General features: G+C 43.3%; 1 protein-coding gene across 1 annotated transcript in view; it reads left to right on the forward strand.

The window, feature by feature from the left end:
* The window catches only part of TPPP (tubulin polymerization promoting protein), a 50,437-nt gene that overhangs the window by 22,430 nt on the left and 6,752 nt on the right, over window positions 1-21,255 (forward strand). Inside the window, exon 3 of the mRNA XM_083473376.1 lies at window positions 17,830-17,980. Within this exon, the coding sequence (XP_083329502.1) occupies window positions 17,830-17,980 (151 nt within the window). The remainder of the gene's footprint in view (window positions 1-17,829; window positions 17,981-21,255) is intronic.

The following is a 21,255-nucleotide window of genomic DNA, read 5'->3' on the forward strand; positions in this document are numbered from 1 at the left end:
TAAAACTTCAAAGGGGTGATCATTTCACACTTACCATTCCTTTAAAACAAGTCCTTTATGAAATTAGTTGTTGGAGGAAAGCTGTGCTGGTTGATTGCTTCCTTATGATCTCTGGAAGCTCTGTAAATGCTTCATCTAATAGGGCGAGCTCTTCTTGTGGCTAAATGACACACACTGTCAGCTCCTGAAAAGATGTGCTAACAATGTTTTTGGTGATCAGTCACCTGGCTTTCAAATCAATTGATCATTAAACAGATAATCAAAATCTTAGTAGAAATGCATTTTTAAGGAAGCATGAAAAATGCTTTGGATGAAGTTGCACTATACCTTTTTAATGTGTTGGGGCTATAGGTTTGTTTTTTTGTTTTGGTCTTTTTACTATGTATTTTGAGTTCTCATTTTGCCACCCGGTGATCTTCAGATGAAGGGGGGTATACAAACCTAATAAATAATAATCATATCCCTGAAAGATCTGGTCTGAGATTGGGGGTACTTTTAGAAGCCCAAATGGCCTGAAGGGCATTTCAATAGCTGCGGGTTTTGCGCCAGATGTGGTTCTACCTGAGAAAATCGGATCTTGCCATAGTTATACCTTTTTGGCAGGGCCGGCCCACTTGTGAAGCAAGGTGAGGCAACTGCCTCAGGTGGCAGGAACCTCAGGGCGACAGATCTGGCCTCAGCTTCTGTCATGGTGGCAGCGACAGTTGTGGCGCACTCCCACCCCCGTTCCCGATGTTCGTCTTTATTTTCCACCTTGTCCTTATATAGCTCTTAACTCCCCTCTTCTTCCCTGGCACCATTTTGTGGTTTGCCTCAGGTACCAAACTGTCTTGGGCCAGAAAACAGAAGTACCGTACTGGCCCGAATATAAGCCGCACCCACAAATAAGTCACGCCTTTAAAATTCAAGGGGGGGGGATAGAAAAAAAGACAATACCCGAATATAAGCCGTTCCCTTAAAATTGGGTCACAGGCTGAAAATCGCTGCGGTTGGTAGAATTGTAACTCTGAGCCAATTTAAGCCTTTAATCTTGCAAGCCCGCAAAAGTTATCGTACAGTCGCTAAAATCGCAAATTGCTATTCAGTTGCTACAATTCCACAGGCACTCACACCCGTAAATGGCAAATGAACAGTCTCAAGCTTGCAAATTGGCAATAAAACTTGACCACTACACAGTGCGGTGAGATCTTTCAAAAGCTGTTAGACAAATCAATGGGTGCGAAGTCTCTCAAAAGCGATTTGCCGTGATAGGTAAATGGAACCTCCAGGTTCAGAGGCAGCATATCTCTGGCTGGTCGCTCTCTAGTTTGTCCCCAGAATCTACTAATCTCCTTTACATCCTGCTAGTCAACCTTCCAAGAGTATCTGGTCAGCGGCTCTTGGAAACAGAATTCTCAAGTATCTGTGTCTTTGATTTGACCCGTCAGGAAAGTTCTCATGTTAAGGAATGGCTATTTATAATATTTAATTTTTTTATTTCTGCATTAAAATGGTGCTAAAATACCCAATAACCCTGGCCCACTCCCAGCTGATCAATTTAAAGCCTATAGCCCTAGTTTTAACCCTGGAGATTCTGGGTACTATAGCATACTGCCTTGCTATAGTTGGCACCTGCACAGCATGAGAATTGCTTTTGTGTTCTAACCTTGGGCTATACAGTAAATAGATAGATGAGAAGAACGCAGCGCGTCTCTTGAGAGAGTTTGCCTTTAGTGCCAGATACTAAGTGGACTGTCTTTTATAGGGTCTATATTCTCTCCTGGGCTGTGTCTGGGATACTGATGTATGTTGACCTGAATCTGGGAATGTCTGCGATGCAGCTGTTCATGCTATCCAAAGCTGTTTCATGTGCATATAAATCAGGCCTGGATGATCTGAATGCCTGAAAGCAGAAAGCAGGCTGGTCAATTTGCGATTGGTTTTCCCTGCTGAAACCAAGTATAGAGAGAACTAGTCCAATGCCAGTTTTCAAACACATTTGGAGCGCCTGAGTATGGGGACGCCAAGGAAAAATTTCCCCGACTGGCATTTTTGCCAGTTCCAGGAGAGGGTCATTAGCAACCAAGGCTGCAGTCAGCCCCAAATTTTGTTGCTGGAAAACAAACTGCCTGGACTTCCACATGTGATGACAGCAGGTTCTGATGCTGTGGTCCAGCAAAGGAAGTGCAACATAAAGAAGCGTATAAATACAAAATTTATAGGAGAATTAATAAAAAGAAGCCAGCCAACCTTCACCCAGTGTACTGAATCCTTTGCTAAAAGGCTGGCTGTGCCCTGGAATCGGTAGGCTTCCCTCACTTTTTAGATAAATTTTCTTCCACACTATTTTGTGGATGATTCTGAAGAACTGCACACATTTTGGAAGATCCGTTTGTTGGCTCACAACATTAGTTCTTGGACAGAAAGGATCACAAGGGCCATTCTAGTCCAACACAGGAATCATTTGTCCAACGTGGGGTTCAAACCCATGACCCTGAAAATAAGAGTCATGACAGAGCTATGTGCTCGTAGTCACTCTACTGTGACAAGTATAATTGGGGTGGGGCTTTTAAATCTTTTGCTTTTAGTTTGCAGATGACAAAGATGTATGTGTGGACAAGCTGGCTAGTTAAAAAAACAACAACACCTTGTATGTTACCAACTTTGGGGGTCTAATTTGTGAGGCTTCCAAAGAGCTTTGCTCAGAATATCATGGGGGTTGCACATTATACTGGGTTTTTTGTATCAGTGATGGCCAGTTTTATTTATTTGCACTGCTGTTGTTATTATGTGGTAAAGTGAGGTGAATTGGATTGTGATGTGCTTCTTATTTTGCAGCATATTTCAGTGGGGGGGGGGGTTAAGGGAGCATGAGTTGTTCAAACCAGCACATCAAAATTGCTTCTACTCGTGTAACATTTGCTCAGCAAATGTGACGCTGTGTTGTGGATACAGGTTGACCTGAAGGCTGCTTTCAACTGCAGAGAGAGTATCCATTAATCATGATGCCAGGCTGCAACAGCTACATGCCAGGCAAACAGAAATCCTGAGAGTAGAGTTACGGCACAAGAATGGAAACATTGGCTTGTTAAATGCTAACCAAGCAACAGATGAACTGAACACTTGGAGCTGCTTGGGACATGATTAAAAGAGGTAGCAAGGGATCTGGGCCAAAAGAGTACAGTGCAACTTATTAATTGCATCTTGTTACAGAATGGACTGCCATCAAAAAACAGTCTTTGCATGCTTTGACAGAGACGATAATTGGTGTGAAATTTATGTACTATATATAGATAAAGGGAGACTTGTATTGCTAAAGGAGCCGAAGTTGGTGTTACATGAAACCATTCCTCTTTTGAGTTTTCACGCTGACTTCAATGATGTGGTTGATATCTAGGATTTTATTTTGTTTTTAACTCCGGAAGGGGTAGGAAATGCAAGCATGCGCCTCTTGCCCTTTTTCATCTCTTGGTATTTTACTTATCCCATTTGAAAGTTGTAGTGATGTGGGAACGAGATTTTAACTTCTAAAACCATGTACGTAGCACAGAAACTTAGTTTTACGCACTAAGGCCTATTCTGAGAAAGTAGAATAGTAAATAGGACACCTCTAAAATATTGTCAAATTTTTGCCATTTCTACTTGTTGGGCAATTTTGTGAAACCCAGGTCCTCATATGTAAGATATGCAGAAGTAGCACATAGATCAGACCGTAATCCCCTGTTGCTCTCTTCTTTCTGCTGGGTGCTGGTTTGCATAGGCAATAATTGTGCCTGGGGTCCACCATTGGCCAGACTGACCAGGGTTGCTGGCAATCCAATGACTCTTGGAGGTCCACAGATGGGCCACCCCTACCCTAGAGCACCACTTCAAGACCCATTGGAGACCAGGGTGTGTGGGGCCTTCACTCATTTTCAAATACAGTATCCTATTTCCCTGACCTCCAGCTGTGGACACCAGTGAATGCTGGAAGCTCTCTTGTTTTTGTCTCTGTTTGGACTTCCCAAAGAATAACTATGTGGGGTTGGGTGAGGTGAAGCTCACAAGGACATGATTTTTTATTTTTTTTAAAGAGCTCTTTAATTATAATCATGTTTCCTGCAAAACACTCCCCTGCAGAACAACTGTAGAAAAATCACCATAGCGACCAGCGCCGAGGTGAATTATAGCATCTGTTTACATTTTTAGGTTGCTAAACAGGAGATTAATATAGGAAGTGAAGGAAGCATGGCTGCACTTTTCCTCAGTGGGAAAATGAAGAGGCTGAATACAACAATGGCAGAAACTGAATTGAGCCAGGACACCTGAGTTAGATTAACTTCCCTGTTTCCATCACAGCATTTGCCTGGAAACAAAAGCTTGAGGATCTGAATAACAACACCACTGCCTAACTTTTTATGGGCAAGGTGATTTTCACACTACAATGCACTGGTAATATTTGAGGGCTTGTACATATTGTTAATGGTGTTGTTGTTGTTTAAAAAAAAAACCAACAAAAACTTATGCAACTTTCAGTGTTGTAGTTGAATGTTGTTTTTCTCTAGAGAAACCATTTGGTTTGTAAAAAAATGTTGTTTCACATTCTCTACTTCCCTGAGGGACAGGAAGTTTCAGTGAAGCTGTTTTAGAGGCTCACGTTCCTTGTGAGGACTTTGTTCTGGGACATGTGCTGCCTTTTGTTATAAACTACTTATTTACAAAATGTGTGGGTCTCTCACATGGGCAACTACAAGTTTCAGAGCAACACCAGCTTGCTACCCTAATGTTTCTAGAAGTGGGTTACTCTCACATTATTTTTGTTTGTTCCTGCCTTGGGGGATGGAGTCAATTAATAATTTACTTTATTGCAGGAACAAATGACAGGAAACATGCCAGTTTGATCTGAACAACCCTTTATGTATGTGCTTTATGTGTTTTTATCTTATGCTGGTCTATCATAATTGAGAGAATGAGTATTTGTACGCCCAAATTCTACAGTTGCCCTATTGACTATTTAGCATGTGCTACTTATGGATGTAGGGATGCGGGTGGCGCTGTGGGTTAAACCACAGAGCCTAGGACTTGCCGATCAGAAGGTCGGCAGTTCAAATCCCCGCGACGGGGTGAGCTCCCGTTGCTCGGTCCCTGCTCCTGCCAACCTAGCAGTTCGAAAGCACCCCAAAAAGTGCAAGTAGATAAATAGGTACCGCTCCGGTGGGAAGGTAAACGGCGTTTCCGTGCACTGCTCTGGTTCGCCAGAAGCGACTTAGTCATGCTGGCCACATGACCCGGAAGCTGTATGCTGTCTCCCTCGGCCGATAAAGCGAGATGAGCGCCGCAACCCCAGAGTTGGCCACGACTGGACCGAATGGTCAGGGGTCCCTTTACCTTTTACTTATGGATGTAGGTGCTTTTGACAGAATGTCTCCTGATACAACGGGGCAACTCTTTGGTGCAAGATTAGCTGCAGCTCTCTAATTGCCACACTTTTACCTTATGCTGACCTATGGCCATGATAAAGATTCCTCCTCCTCCTCTTCTTTCTTCTTTTTCACCTTTTTTAAAATTCTTCCCCAATTTAAAGCACACATGCGTGTGTCCGTACACCCTTCATGTAGAAATTTAAGAGACCAGGTAGAAGCATTATTGTAATCCTTAATATGCTAGTTTGTACCTAAGAAAGGTTTTCATGCTGTTTTCTCTCCCCAGCTTCCCGCCAACCTGAAGTGCACAGCCAGAATTTTGATCCCTCCTTTAGCACAATTGGTAGAATGGTTCTTAAAATTTCCAGGTCCCTGCATTGTGACATTGGCAACTAACTCTCTCATCTAGGTCTGCTAGAATACTGTGGGTCTGGTTCGCTGCGCTCCATTTTTAATCTTCTGGGTGTTATAATTTCACTGGCCTGATAGATGTTCCTGTCCTGTGGGTTCGTCCCACTGTTATGGCTCCACTATTTTTAGAAGATGTCTGAGGCTTCTCTTGGTGTTTCTTGCTGTTCAGAATGAATGAGTACTTGTCTTCTATTTGTTTGCAGATTCTTCCTAGGCCCCGGCTCGAGATTAGGATGTAGCTGGCCTGGTTTATGCTAAGTTCTTTCTGGGCTCACTTAATAATGCTGCTCTCTTTAATTAACAATAAAGCCATGCCAGCTATGGTACCCTGCAAAAGTTACTTGGCATCCCCACTCCAAAACAAAAACCACCCAGGTATTCATATATTTAGAAAGTCTTTAATTAATGTTCATTTTCCTTTCCTCCTTACTGGAGGTGTCTTTAACTGCTACTCACTATGGCAAATGAGGAAAGGTTTTATAAGCTGGAAAAGATTCCCGTTCTTCTTCTTTTATTCTTTTCTAGGCTCTCCGTGTGCCAGTGATATCTGACATATTTATAGGTTAGCAATGTTTGTGGATTCTGGAGCACTTTGCTGTTTCACAGAGGAAACAGCCCAAAGTGTGCAATCATTGGGGTATTATATCTCATGGCTCCCTAAATATGTACCTCTCCAATAAATGTGTTTACAAATATACCGAGGCTTTTTGGAAACAAATATTATATTTTAGGTGTACACATAAAGCATCTTGGATATGTACACCTTAAAAAAATGTGACGTGCAAAGCAGCTCTTATTTGCAAGATTGATGGAGAGGCTCAGGAAAAAATAATTGGTCTAGCTCAAGAATCAACATCTTCAACTCGAAGGGCATGTTGGAACTGTCAGCGTGACGAATACAAGAGGCTTAAGCAGGTTCCTTGGAACGCTCACATTTGACATTGATGACCAAGAGCTCCCCGGGTTTTACAGAAATGAACTACTCCCACTGTTGGTGGGAGCAAGGGAGGAGAGCGCTGGGGCACAGACACCTGGTTACCGCTGTGAGAACTGCCCTGTGATCGGACCAAGGGCGGTATAGGAATTAATTAATTGAATTAATTAAATAAATACTGGGCTGGATGGGCCTTTGGCCTGGTCCAGCATGTTCTTTTCTTCTCAACTCAATGTTTTTTATTTATTTCGGAGATTTATATCCCACCCCAGGCAGCTCCTACAACATGGTAAAACAACGGAAACTTAAATAGAAATGGAAAACAGAACAAAACCCATGTGTGTTTGTAAACACCCCTGGCTTGAAATTTTCTGCTGCTCCACAGAATAATGTGCCTTTTGCTCAGCGGAAACGAGTGCCAGCTTGTCCCATTTATGGAGGTTATCAGCTTGTGCTAGGTAGGCATCTAGCATAGCAGTAAAGTGTTGTTCCTTGCAGTGATTTGTGGTACCAGCCAAACGTTCATTTTTTTATTCTGATACACTCAGCTGTAAGGATTATAGGCTTATTAAATTAAAGAAATCAGTACATGGATTGTTTTTTTAGTCAATGACAGCCTTTTTCTTATTCATTCATATTTAATATCAGTAGAACTCCTAATTTAACGTCCCACAAGATAATGCCTCTCTTACAAATATATAATAATAATAATATAAATAAATAAATGGAAACATGAAAACGATGAGCGAGTGGCCTTGTAACAGGACAGCAGGTCATTGTGCTGTTGTTAATCCTGTTCAATTGCTGACTTGCTCTGTGCTTAACAATAGTGGGAAACTATATTGTTTAAAGAAATGCTGCGTTGTTTGGATATACTTCTCAGTAAACACGAGAGGCCACAGGGCAGGGCATATGAGGCATGGCTTGGACGCTTTCAGCAATGAGAAATGGCTTCATAGCAGGAAGACTGGCTGGATGCCACTCGGATGGTAGCTGCCATCATCAGTTCACGTGCTGCTGCATATCTTACAAAGGGATGTGGCAGAGAAATGTGAAGGGGAAAGGGTGTCGTGGGGGTGAGTTAAGAGGGTCAGGAATGGACTGCAGTAGCAGCTTTCCCCCCACTTCCTCCCTCTCAAGGGGTGGAAACAGCCAACAAGCCAGTAGTGAGCCACGAAATTCCCAGTTAGGAACAACCTATTTAGATATAAAAACTTTATCAAATAATTGTTATGCTAACAACAACAATAACATGACTGAAGAATCTGAAGTAAGATATTCACACCTGCAAATTCCACCATGATTTGAGTGTTTTCAGTACTAGAGTACCTGAGAGCAAACCAAAAAAATTCCTTCCAGTAGCACCTTAAAGACCAACTAAGTTAGTTCTTGGTATGAGCTTTCGTGTGCATGCACACTTCTTCAGCATGCACACAAAAGCTCATACCAAGAACTAACTTAGTTGGTCTTTAAGGTGCTACTGGAAGGAATTTTTTTATTTTGACTATGGCAGACCAACACGGCTACCTATCTGTAACTGAGAGCAAACCGTTCATCTGAGAAAGTGATTTCAAAAATGGAGAAAGTATGGATAATTTAAGAGTATACAAACCAAAATATGAGAGCAAGCCTGAGCAACTGAGCTCAAGATGTTGGACATATTATTTCCATAGAAGTCTGAGAGAAACTCTGGAAGCAGTTCTCATTTAAATGCAAGCTTAACAGAAAATTGCTTTAAGGTAATGTCGAGATGGTACCTAATTCTAGCAATGACCAATAGAAGAAATAGTAACTATCCAAAAAAACATGCTGGGAAAGAAGCAGGAGGCTAATATTATATGTGGTGGAAATACTGTAGAGTGCAGAAATAGCTAACAGGAATCAGAAGTGGGGAGAGCGTGTTCCACCTCCCCATGCACTTCCAGAATGGTTGGTTGATTAGGATGGGGAGCCTGTGGCTGGAATACATTTCCTAACATCCCTGACCGTGCTGGCTGGAAGTTACGGTCAAGCAACATCTGGAGGGCCACATCTGGAGGGCCATTAGTGGCACAATGCAACAGAAACAGGCAATATCCATCTACAATGCACAGTCGGAGCATCTCTAGACTTCTTGCTGGAGCCCCTTTCGTCCTCCGTTGGGCTCCCTCTGCCGGCAGGGCCCACCTGACACCCGAGCCCCACTGGGGCCCTCGCAAGAGCAGGAAGCCCTTTCCACCCCACCTCCCCGCAAAAAGCCCTATGGTGCTGCCCAGTCCTGCCCTTTGAATGGCTGCTGCCCTCAGCCAGGGCTTGCTTGGAAACCTCTAGTCCTGTGAAAAATAAACTGGGCTTATTTACTTCTGAGTTTAAAAATAAAAATAAACCTTGCCCTCTTCTTTAAGCCTCTTCCCTCCGTTCTCCCCTTCTGCACGTTTGTGTCTTCCTTCTCCCTTCTATTATTTTGTTCTGTAAAATTTTATCCATTCTTTCTAGTTTGGCTTGGTTTACAAAAGAGAATAAACAATCAAATAACTGGTATTCTGGGATATACACACACATTCAACTAAAACTTGATAGTGAATTATATTTGAATATCTAAAAGCATGACACAGAATTGGCTTCTTGTTTAGTAATGTAATTAAAGTTTTAGGGAACATCCTCTTACATTAACTTTGCTATCTGTGCTACTAATTACTTCTGCAGCTTTAATTTTAGAGAAAATGTGTTAATTTAAAATTATCTCTATTATAAAATTACAGTTGTAGTAATATGCTAAAGGTAATTTAAAACATTATCAGTTTTAGACTCCTAAATATTAGCAGCTGCCAAGATATTACCCCGTTCTACATAGATCCATCCTTATTTCAGACATTGTAATATATTGGTATATCACAACGTTTAGCAGGTGATATACAGTGGTACCTCGGGTTACAGACGCTTCAGGTTGCATATGCTTCAGGTTACAGACTCCACTAACCCAGAAATATGAACTCGGGTTAAGAACTTTGCTTCAGGATGAGAACAGAAATCGCTTGGCGGCGGCGCAGCAGCAGCAGCAGCGGGAGGCCCCATTAGCTAAAGTGGTGCTTCAGGTTAAGAACAATTTCAGGTTAAGAACGGACCTCCAGAACGAATTAAGTTCTTAACTCGAGGTACCACTGTATCACGATGTTGAAAACCGGACATTGCTCAGCCCTAGCATGAAATACGAGTTTGTGCATTTTGGCAGATGTTTACTAATAAACAGCTGTGGTGCCTTAATAGCAGCAAATGCGTTGCAAGTGAATGTCAAGGTCTGCCCCCCCCATGTCATCTCCCCCTCCTCCTTCATTCCTTTCATGTTCCTCCAGCAAATTATTTTTCTCCTCCTCCTCTTCTTCTTTTTTAAACACCAAACAATGTGGCTTCTGAGGGGCAAAAGCATTGAAGTTTATTGAAGCTCTAAACATTTTCTCCCCATGGGAACCAAACTGACTTCTTTGTCCTTTGATCCCAGACAATAATTTACGCAAATTGCCACAGAGTTGGACATGATCTGTTTGTGTATAAACTGGCCCTTTAACGTTATATTTATGAGCGAAATGAAGTGAAGTTTCTCATGAACTGAACTACTTGAGGCGAGAGAGTCACAGGGTGCTCCGCAACCTCTACCCCCCTCTTGGCATGCAGAAAATGTCCGGGAGATTTCTGGGCTGCACCTTTTCCCCTGGTGCATTAGTTTTCTACATGCAGAGAGTTGGGAAACATTCAGATATGTGGTCTGAAGTGATGCAGACCAGGAAAAGCTGTATCACACATTTGCATGTTCTTGGATAAATGGTCCTCAGTCTGTCAGCACTACAAACAAGATAGGTCCCCAGGCTAATTAGTCTGTGGCCCAGTTAGCATGTAGCATTAAGCCAAACCATGGCTTAGCTGCAGGTAGCAAGGTGACATGACAAATTGAATTTGTCAATTTTTTTACGAGTCCCCACATGTTCATGCATCACCATAGTTTGGCTTAGTGTTATGTGCAAATCAAGCCGATATAACTCCTGTTTGAATGTGTTATACAGGGAGCAAGTAAATGAGGAAATAGGGTGCAGTTGGAATGAGATAAGATCATGAAAACTAAGCTGTATTCAAGGTGCATGATCTATCTACCTGCTCTTCTATCCTGCCTTGTCTGTAAAAAGCATACCTGCTGTATGTTACAATAACCTGACTAATTGTCCCTGGAAGATAATCAGTCTTGCTGCAGGACTGCTCAGTAACAAGGATGGAGTAACTTCTGCTTTGGTGATCACTCATAGCCCAGTAAGGTTGTCTTCTATGAACACGATTTTAACAGTGTGTCCGTAAGTGATCATGGAGGCCAATTCTGGATCCACACGTCCTTCCACATTGGGGACATAGGTTTCCGGGCAGGAGTTGATCAAGGTGAGGGTTTGCCAAACGTGACTTCCTTTTAGCATGTTTTTCCCTTTTGTCCTGAGCTCGAGCCTCTTCAAAGCCCATGACACCTTTGGTAAAGGCTGTAACAAGGGGGCTTAACAAGGATGGAGTAATAAGGGGGAAACCACTGAGCCTCTTGGCCCTGCTGATTGGAAGGTCGGCGGTTCAAATCTGTGCGACGGCGTGAGCTCCTATTGCTCTGTCCCAGCTCCTGCTAACTTGGCAGTTCAAAAGCACACCAGTGCGAGTAGATATATAGGCACCGCTGTGGCGGGAAGGTGATCAGCGTTTCTGTGCACACTGTCACGGTGTTCCGTTGTGCCAGAAGTGGTTTAGACATGCTGGCCACACGACCCAGAAAGCTGTCTGTGGATAAACGCCTGCTCCCTTCGCCTGAAGCAGGATGAGTGCTGCACCCCATAGTTGCCTTTGACTGGACTTAACTTCTTCTTTTACCTTTAACAAGGATGGCTTTAGAATCTGACACTAAAATCTGAGACCAGTAGTGTGGAGTCACTAGTCCAGGTCATTCTCCTGTTCATTTTTCACTCTCATGTGCAAAATAGTAAGTCGATAAAGCAGCAGAAAATTATTGAAAACAGCAGCTGTTGATGCTTTTTGGTTTGGAGAATTTATTCTGCTTTGTGTTTACTTTTGGGGATGTTTCTGTGGTCTGTTTATATCACAGTTCTTTGTTGCTTGGAGTGACAACACATTCCATACTAGTTGGAGTGCTTTGCTTGGTTATTCTAAATTGGCCTTTCTTGGTTAGAGGTTAATATTCCAGATAGATTCCTTCCAGCACTGTTTCTCTTGAACATGCTGGTGTGTCCACAGGGCCCCTTTAATTTAAGACAACAGCAGTTTGCAGGCTTTTATAGGAGGTGGGACAAACTGCCAGCTAGGTTCCTTTTTCTTTTCTGCCACAACAATGTGATTTATCAACCAAACAGCTTTGGCTGGGGGAGGGTGCAGCTTTGAGGGTGACTCCCTTAATGCCAGCCTCTGCTTCCTCCTCTTACATATTTGGAACTGGAATACTTGTTCAGCTTGATTGGCAGACAAAATACAGATGTCGTTTCCTGGCTCTGTCGTTTGCCTTTGCAGGCAAAGAAAGAGCAGTTGTGAGAGCAGTTGCAACCAAGCCAGTTTCATAAGTTACAAAGAAATGCAGCCCATAGCTTGTATTACTGTAGCCTGTTCACCTCTTAGCTGCAAGATGGTTGAGAAACTTCAGCTGGTGCAAAATTCATTGACCAGGTTGCTTACTGGGACAAGATGGTTTGAGCATGTAGCACCAATTCTGGCCCAACTGCACTGGCTGCCATTCAAAGTGCTGGCTTTGACTTATGAAAGTCTTAAAACCTCAAGGACTGCTTCTCTCCATAAGAAGCAATCTGGACCCTGCGATCCTAATCTGAGGCCCTTCTTTGTTGTCTCTCCCCAAGGAGCCTCTCCTGGCATCTTCATTATATGCCTTTAGGCGCCAGGCAAAAACTTTCCTTCATAACGAGGTCTTTAGCTTATTAACATTCTATGACTTTTAAAATGTGTTTGTGGGTGAGGGTTATTGGTTTGTTTGTTTGCTTGTTTGTTTTCATTATGTTATGTATTATGTGTTTTTGTTTTGTAGATCGCCCTGCAATCTTCAAATGAAGGGCAGTATATAAATAAATAGGGGACGTGGGTGGCGCTGTGGGTTAAACCACAGAGCCTAGGACTTGCCGATCAGAAGGTCGGCGGTTCAAATCCCCGCAACGGGGTGAGCTACCATTCCTCGGTCCCTGCTCCTGCCGACCTAGCAGTTCGAAAGCACAAAGTGCAAGTAGTTAAATAGGTACCGCTCCGGCGGGAAGGTAAACAGCGTTTCCGTGCATTGCTCTGGTTCTCCAGAAGCGGTTTAGTCCTGCTGGCCACATGACCTGGAAGCTGTACGCCGGCTCCCTCGGCCAATAAAGCAAGATGAGCGCTGCAACCCCAGAGTCGGCCACGACTGGACCTAATGGTCAGGGGTCCCTTTACCTTTACCTTTATATAAATGAATAAATAATAGAGAGGTCATGGTTGCTTTGCCATCTGACCCTCACTGGCGCAGTGAACACACAGAGAGTGATAGGAGCAGCATTCTTGTTTTGTTAATATTTTATTTCCCATTTAGGATGTGTAATATTTTACTCCCCAGTACTGGAAACCTCTTCTGTTTAAAGGCAGCTTTTCTGGCCCTCTTAGCCATGGGGGGAGACAGTTGCCTACAAAAGCTTCAGGCTGCTCATTCATCCTAACTCACTTCATTTAGCACTGAAATTGGTCATGGTGACTTCTGGCATTGGCTCTGGGGTGTTTGGGATGAGAATTATGTAGAGGTTTCTGTACCTACAAAGCAGGTACAGTTATCTAGTGCAATTGGCTTTCCTTGTTGACCCATATAGACTTTGCCATTTCGCAGAGGCCAGGCATTTCCTATTATTACAGTTGACAGCTGAACACAGTTGAGAAAGGTGCTGCTGTTTGAGTGCAGGAGGTGAGGCCTGTCTTTTTAGACTGTTTTATTACTTTAATTTCTAGCCTGGAGGAACTAAAGTAAATATTTAAACTAATATAAAAATCAGCTGATGAAAACAGATTCTGAAATCAATTCCTAAATTGATTCAGCATCATAAAGAAGACCAAAAAGTATCAAAAGCCCAGCGGGATAAAAAATGTAACCCACTACCTAAAAATATTCAAGGAAGGTATTCAGTAGGTATCTTTAGGAAGAGAGTTCCAATAGAAGGGAGGGGGCCATAGCTGAAAAGGCTCTGTTCATAGTGCTTTCCAAGTTGACACCTTGGAAGTCATAGATTTTCCTCTTCACTGGAATAGATGTATGCAGTCTATGCAACTGAAGCCATCAAGCATCCCAAACTATTTTACCACTACAAACTACCCTACTAGCAGCCATTACCATAAACAGGGAATGACTGAATTGGGAGGAGGCCTGGTGGTAACCTAGTCCCGCACCCTGCAAACAGATAAAGAATATTTCTTTTTAGCCAATTAAGAGAGAGAATTAACAGGGTTAACCAATATGCCAGTGTCAGCACAATGTCATACATGGATGTATCATAATGAAGACATACACATTATTTGGTGCAGAGGATGATATTTTATATGCTAAGCAGCATATTCCATAACCTCTAAACCTTTTTATGTGACTGTTGAATATATAGATTTTTTCCCCTTAAAATGACAATTTTCCCCCAGGGGAAAGGGGGGGGGGGAGAGAAAATCTATCTTCCCCACAGCTTCAGAATTTCCCAGTTTTATTTCTCTTATTTACAGCTTTATTCATTTTGTCCTGTTGTAGTGCTTTTCATCTTGATTTTCATTTTCTGGTCAGAACTACTGACTATTATCACTGAGTTTATATCCTCAAAGCTTGGTGTAGACTTTATTTACACCATAATTGTTTTTGTTCTCTTTTCTCCTGTATTCCCTTTTCTTCTTCACAATGTGGTACATTTCTTAAATAGCTTATATTTTCATTTTGTGTTTCTGACTGGCTCTCTAGTTCCATTCATTATTTTAAAGGAAAAAACACAGGAGAATGTTCTCCCCCTTTTTGTTTTGTTTTGAAAAGCAGTCTACATGTGATCTAGCATTTGCAGGCTGGAGCCTTTCTCGCTGTCATACTAGTTCTTGTTCCTTCTGCTGCAGAACTATAGAGTGTGTTTTTCTGAATATTTAAACCTGCATTTTAGGAAAACATAATATTGAGAGATAAAAATACTTTGATGAAAATGGTGTGATCTTCTTCTTCTTCTTCCCCCTCTCCTCCTCCTCCTCCTCCTCCTCCTCCTCCTCTCTCTCTCTCTCTCTCATTTGTACAAATCACACAGAATAGCCTGAATTTAAAAGCATTAGCAGGAGACCTCTGTACTGATCTGCCAGGGTCTTTGCAAAGCTCTGTTCACATTAAACTCTGTTCAGCTATAGCATTAAACCTTCCTTGAATGTATTTTTCTTAACCTGGTTGCTCTGCAAATGATCCAGTTTTCATTCATCTTTTCTACTTCCCAGCAAGTCACCAGGTGCTTTTCCACCCAGTTTTAGCCAAGGTTATGTCCAATCACTCCTTAATTCAGACAGGTTGGTTTAATGAACTGGAATTAGCACCTTCCCTGGACGGATAGCCCACTTACAACCTAAGTTCTCCAAACACCTGGGTGTTGTTATGTAATATAACATTCAGTCCAGTTTGAGTAAAATAAATTGCCCTGAATTAGAGATGTGTGAGTATTTGGTGAAGATATTGCTCAATATCTTTTAGGATTTATCTTAGAAACTGAGTAATTAGGTCAGGCAGTCACTGCCTAACTGGCTTATGCTCGTGTTTCTATGTGGTACGACTATTGACAAATAATTCTGAGCCTGAGGCAGATTCTGCCTCTTTCAAATCCCTGAAAGTGTAGAACGGGAACAGAGTATTCAGCCTTTGCCTGTCGTCCTCAGTTCACCTTCAGTTCCACATCCTATAGGAGAGTTGGATTTTAGCTCCACAACATGGGGGGGGGGGGGAGAGAGAGCATGGAAGGCTGAGAAGCAGTTTGTGAATTTGTGTGACCATGTTAGATGCCACTACAGAGAAGGGAGATTCCTACTAAGAGTGAGGAGAGATGTAAGACCATTTGGAAGTGAGGCCAATTTGGAAGTCCCCACAATAGTATTTATTATTATTATTTTTAACTTCCCACTCCGGGGTCAGAGGAGAGAGGGAGGGGAGCTATTTTAAGTTTCCAGGAAAATGGACTAAGGATGGCACAGATTGGTTTAGCAGTATGCCTGTGAGCCAAACCACAGCTTAGGGAAAGGGGTTTACATGCATTTGCAGTAAACCATGGTTTGGTTTAGTGTTTGTTATGCATGAGTCTGGTCTGATCATTATGTTTGTGGGTGGGTGGAGAAAAACCATGTGTGTTGAGTAAGTGGACATACAGAGCAGTCAGACTGGTTTCCCCTGAGTTTTGAGCTGAGAAATGCAGTATGTTTCAGATACTTTTCAAAAGCCATTGAAACCAGAGAAATGACAAGGAAGAGAATATACAGAGGACTGATTACTGAAGTAATAACTCAGCTAAAATAACTGTGTCAGTAGCTGGTAACGGATTAACCGAATAAAATGTGTAACAAGGATGACAAGCTCATGTGTGGCTCCTTGGTGCGAGAAGAGCAGGGGTTTAAAAACTCCTCGGTGAAGTTGGAGAGTTGTGTAGCTGCAGCACAGAGCTAGGGCACAGCTCCTCTGCTGAAGTCATTGCTCTAAGGCCAAGGTCATGACTTAACTGCTCCTCGCAGATCTCTTGGCATCTGCACAAGAACAGGGATGATACTTGATTAGCCTCAGGGCAGATTTCCAGGTGGATAAATTACCTGCCAGTCAGTGACGACACAACAAAAAATTACCGTTATGCGCTGTAATTTAAGAACACAGCAGAATGGGAAAGGTGTGACCTGTATGTTTTTGTGTGTGAACACTGTTTGCTTAAAAAAATGGTCACAAAATCCTCAAGATGACCATTTCTGTTGCATATCAAAAGTCTTCCCAAAAGACCTCCTGGCGCCCCCCCCCCTTTTATTGCTGTCATCTTGCCACTTTTCTTTCTTAAAAGCCAGTTGCCCCAAGTTCCTTGTGCCTAAGTACCTTCTTCTCATTTTTTGATAGTAAGCCCCCCAACTGAGCATTGCGGAACTAAATTCTAACTAAACCACCATAAGATTGTGTTGGAGGTCCCACTGAAAGCAACGGGATTAAGAAAGTTGCAGCAAGCTTGTTCCATTGGACAAGGTTACAACCCGATGTCTCTTACCAGTAAGCCCCATTGAACTGAACTCACTGGAATTTATTTTTCAGTGGACAAGAATAGGGTTTCCCTGTAAGGCCTGCGATTGACTTTAGCTAGATCAAGGCCAATATTCATGCACGTAGTTAAGATAAAAGCAGTGGCGTAGCGTGGGTTGTCAGCACCCGGGGCAAGGCAAGTAATTTGCGCCCCCTAACCCGTGGATTTGCGCCCCCTAACCCTAACCCCCAGATGTTGCGCCCAGTGTGGCCGGGCCCCCCTGAACCCCCCACGCTAGGCCACTGGATAAAAGAATGACCCAAGAGCACAGCTGAAAAAATAGTAATACTATTTAAGACAGCTAAAATAAGTTCTTCTTGAATACAAATTTGAAGCTGAAGTTGGAGCACTGGTGTTTTCCCTCTGAAGGGCAACCCACAGACTGAGGGACAGTGGAGTGGAGTTTGTGTGCGCTTGCCCTTGCCCTGTTCCATACTAAGACCTAGAGCCTCCTGCAGTTTTGAGAAAATTAGCAGAGCAGCGACGTCTTCCCAAAGTATTCCTAGAGTGGCACTACACTGTTAATAACAAAGATTGATAGCAAAGGGGAAGATGCCTCTCACAATCTACTCTCTTTCTGACATCAAATGGATCTTCGACTTCTCCAAAGCATTGAAGGCAAGCTGTGGGGACAGTAAAACTGTTTTAGAGCAGAAACCTAAGTTTAGATGTTCTGTTAAGAGTGGCAGAGGACATGGAAACCAGGAGATTGAGTGGCCCACATGGTAAATACAGTTTGTGCAGTAATCCTTACAGGTACATTGAGATGTTTCTGTAACGTCTCCCATTTTTGTTTTGTCTGCTTTAGGGGGAAATCCAGGACAATTACTTTTGAGCAGTTCAAGGAAGCACTTCAGGAGCTGTCCAAGAAGCGTTTCAAAGACAAGAGCAATGAAGAAGCCGTGCAAGAAATTCACAAGCTCATCGAAGGGAAGGCCCCCGTCATAGCTGGAGTCACGGTATGGGAGCCTGGTGCTCAGTAACTCTGACATTCTTTTCTAAGGCCTCTCTTCAAATCATAGGCTTCTCATTTTCTCTCTCAGGAAGAGTCCTGAAGTTTTGATCAACCCAGCAGGATGCTCATCTGGTTTCACTCTAATGTTCTCTGTGGCAGGGCAGCTTTTGCGAAGCCAGGACATTCCATAAGAGTTGTAGCCTAACGACCAATATTCCTGTTCACCTAATGCTTAAAGATTTTGATTTCTGCTAGAAACTTCTTCTTGTTTTCAGTTAAAATGTGCAAAATACAGAAATTCTGTCTTTCCTGCTGCATAATTCTCAGAATGTGGGCTTTCTGGCGTCGTAGGACTTTGGTAACATGCCACTTGCATATGAGCCATGGAACAGTTCAGAACAAAGATAGCAGCCTCCACTCTGCACCAGGGCATTGTGTGGCTCCCACTGTACCAGCAAATATCACCCCCCCCACACACACATAACGTGGCTAAATGAAATAAAAAATAAAAAAATAGTCCAGTAGCACCTTAGAGACCAACTAAGTTTGTTCTGGGTATAAGCTTTTGTGTGCTTCTTCAGATACACTGAAACAGAAGTCACAATTTTTTTTAAAAAAATATTTCAACTGCATCAGACCAACACGGCTACCTATCTGAATCTAGTATTGTGGCTAAATGAGTGAATGATGCAAGGGTAGAAATGGATGAAGCCAGCTTCTGACTGTCTTCAGCGAGAATAAACTGAGCTCTTTCACTCTTGCATCTTTCCCATTCTACTCCAAGCTTAGTGACGTGTGTGTGTGTGTGTGTAGGCTGTCAGCGATGTCAAGGGGGGCATGGTGCAGTCTCCAAATAGTTGGATTTGGAAGGATTGAGCTGCCCAAGCTTAGTCAGTTGATCATTCCTTTTTTTAGAACAATACTCCAGCCATTTAGTTTCCTTTTGCCACGTGTATAAAGAATTTTGATGTAGTCTGCATAGTGCTCATCAACATACAGCTAAATGGAAAGTGAGAACTTTGAGCTCTTTCCAAGATGGGGCAAATTCCATGTGCCCTACTGTATACAAGTACGAAGGGGCAATCACTGTGGCTTCCTTTGCTTACCTATCCCCCACCCCCCAAAGGCTGCACATTCTGGTGCATTCTAAGCCACACTGGGTATCCGATCACCAAGCTGCAGCCCAGTCCTAACTGTGGAAATGAGTTGCTTGCTTCTACTCTCAAAATCCAGGGCTGATTCTGAAGATTAACAAAGCAAGGTGAGCCATCGCCAGCCCATGGCATTGCCAAGTGAGCAGTGGCACTACCTCTTTCACACTAGCTTTATCAACAATATTATGGGTTTAAGGGCACCAAAGGCTCACTTACCAAATACCATGGTGGTGTGGGGAGTAAGCAGCAGTGGGTTGCCACTGCTCACCTGACCTCTGGTCAGTTGTGTTTATGCGACATACCAGGCGGTAGATGAGGAGAAAGGTTGGCACAGTACAAATATGCCAGCCGAGCTGAGCTGGTGCATTTGCAATACACTGATGTCACCACTGACTCCATCTCCTGGTAAGTGGTAGCAACCAACTGGAGGTTAGGTAAGCTGTGGCAGCCCACCCACCCACCCCCCACCCACTACTGGGAGAAAGCTATGCCATTATTCCTGGTTCAAGACCCATGGCACTTTATAGAAATTGAACTGAAGCTGAGAAGTTTGCTGAGGTGATGGCTGAGCTGGAGGGCCGTGCTCTGCTCCTTACCTCAGTGGAACATAATATGATGAAAGCCTAAGATTGATCAATGAAGGAGGACAACCTGTTCCAGTGCCTGGGAATAGAATCACCCTAACTCATGTAATGTGGTCAATGCCTCTTAGGACCTGTGGACTTCAGAGCGTGATGTGTACACAAAGGTGCCCCAAATTCAAAATGCAATCTTGAGCAGTGAAGCAGGCACTCCCACCAGAAGCCTCTGACTGCACAGCTACTGGACAAGCTGAGATTTGACTTAAGAATAATGTGACATGTACATGGTTGATTGCTATGGATTAGGAAAACTGCAGAGAACTGAATCTGTGGTGTCTTAAAGGCTGACCCCACTGTTGTATCGGAGACCTTTGCTGTTTCTTTGATGCCTTGGTTGATATATATGCAAAGCGTGGTGGACATTAATCAAGTTTAGAACAGCTGGCACTTGAACTCTTCCATCCAACCTATAAATTTCACAGCATCCACAATGAGCGGTGAAAAAGAAAGGAATGGAAACTCTTACGCCATTTGAATTGTTATCTCCAAGGTTCTTTTGAGCACGTCCAGCAGAGCCATGGATTTTCCTAGCTCAAATTCCATTTTTCTTTTGAAGTAGATGCCTTTAGAGGCAGAATGTTCAGTCATCCTGTCTCCCAGAATGATTTGTGCTACGAGGTGGCCAGAAAGGCTTGCAGCCACCAGCTTTGAAAAAGGACCTGGCAATGTTCCATCATGCCTTTTGGGTGGACTTTGGAAAGCCCAATGTTTACTCAGTTAGGAGCAATTTGGAAGGAATCCCCAGTCTTGAGGGCAAGCCCAAGACATTTTGGCACAAAATGGCGCTTCCTTCCCTGGCCAGGCAAGAAGGGATGAGTGAAGATCCTACATCGGGAACAGGGGGGGACGACTAAAGATCTATATGTGGGATCTGCTGCCCCATGGATCCTGCCTCCTAAGGCAGTTGCCTCACCTTGCCTCATGGCTTGGTCGGTCCTGCATCACTTACTGTTTTCTTGGCACTGGCAAAATCTCTACTGGCACCAGTCCGCAGTGAAAATAATAGCATTTGCTCAAGTATCAGATATCCCTCTTAAATTTCTGCCACATGCTAAAGGGGGAAATTGTTTTAGTTTTTTAATCAATTAATTATTTTAAACCCAAATAATGACTTTCCTTTTCAGTATTGAAAGCTGCAGGGGAGCCAACCTGGACATAGTGGACTGTGTGCGTGGTCACCTCCCATAAATGCACTGAAGACAAATGCAATGCTTTAATTTAAAAACCTTTGACGTGGCCTCCTATATGATGGCCAGATAGTAAGAAAATGCTGTGGCAAGGCGAGCTGTACTACACAGGCAGGCAGGGCTGACCCACCCATGAGGCAAGGTGAGGCAGACACCTCGGGCGGAAGACCTGGGCCCAAGGAGCATGCCGCTTGCTGACTCCTCTGCCTGTGCAACTGTGCTTCCATCTCTGCTGCCCAATCTCCACCACCTACTCCTCTGTGGGCATACCAAAGCCATCCCCTGTGGCAGTGGCAA

Source organism: Podarcis liolepis (genome assembly GCF_965112155.1).
Source record: "Podarcis liolepis genome assembly, chromosome: 13".
Lineage (NCBI taxonomy): Eukaryota > Metazoa > Chordata > Lepidosauria > Squamata > Lacertidae > Podarcis > Podarcis liolepis.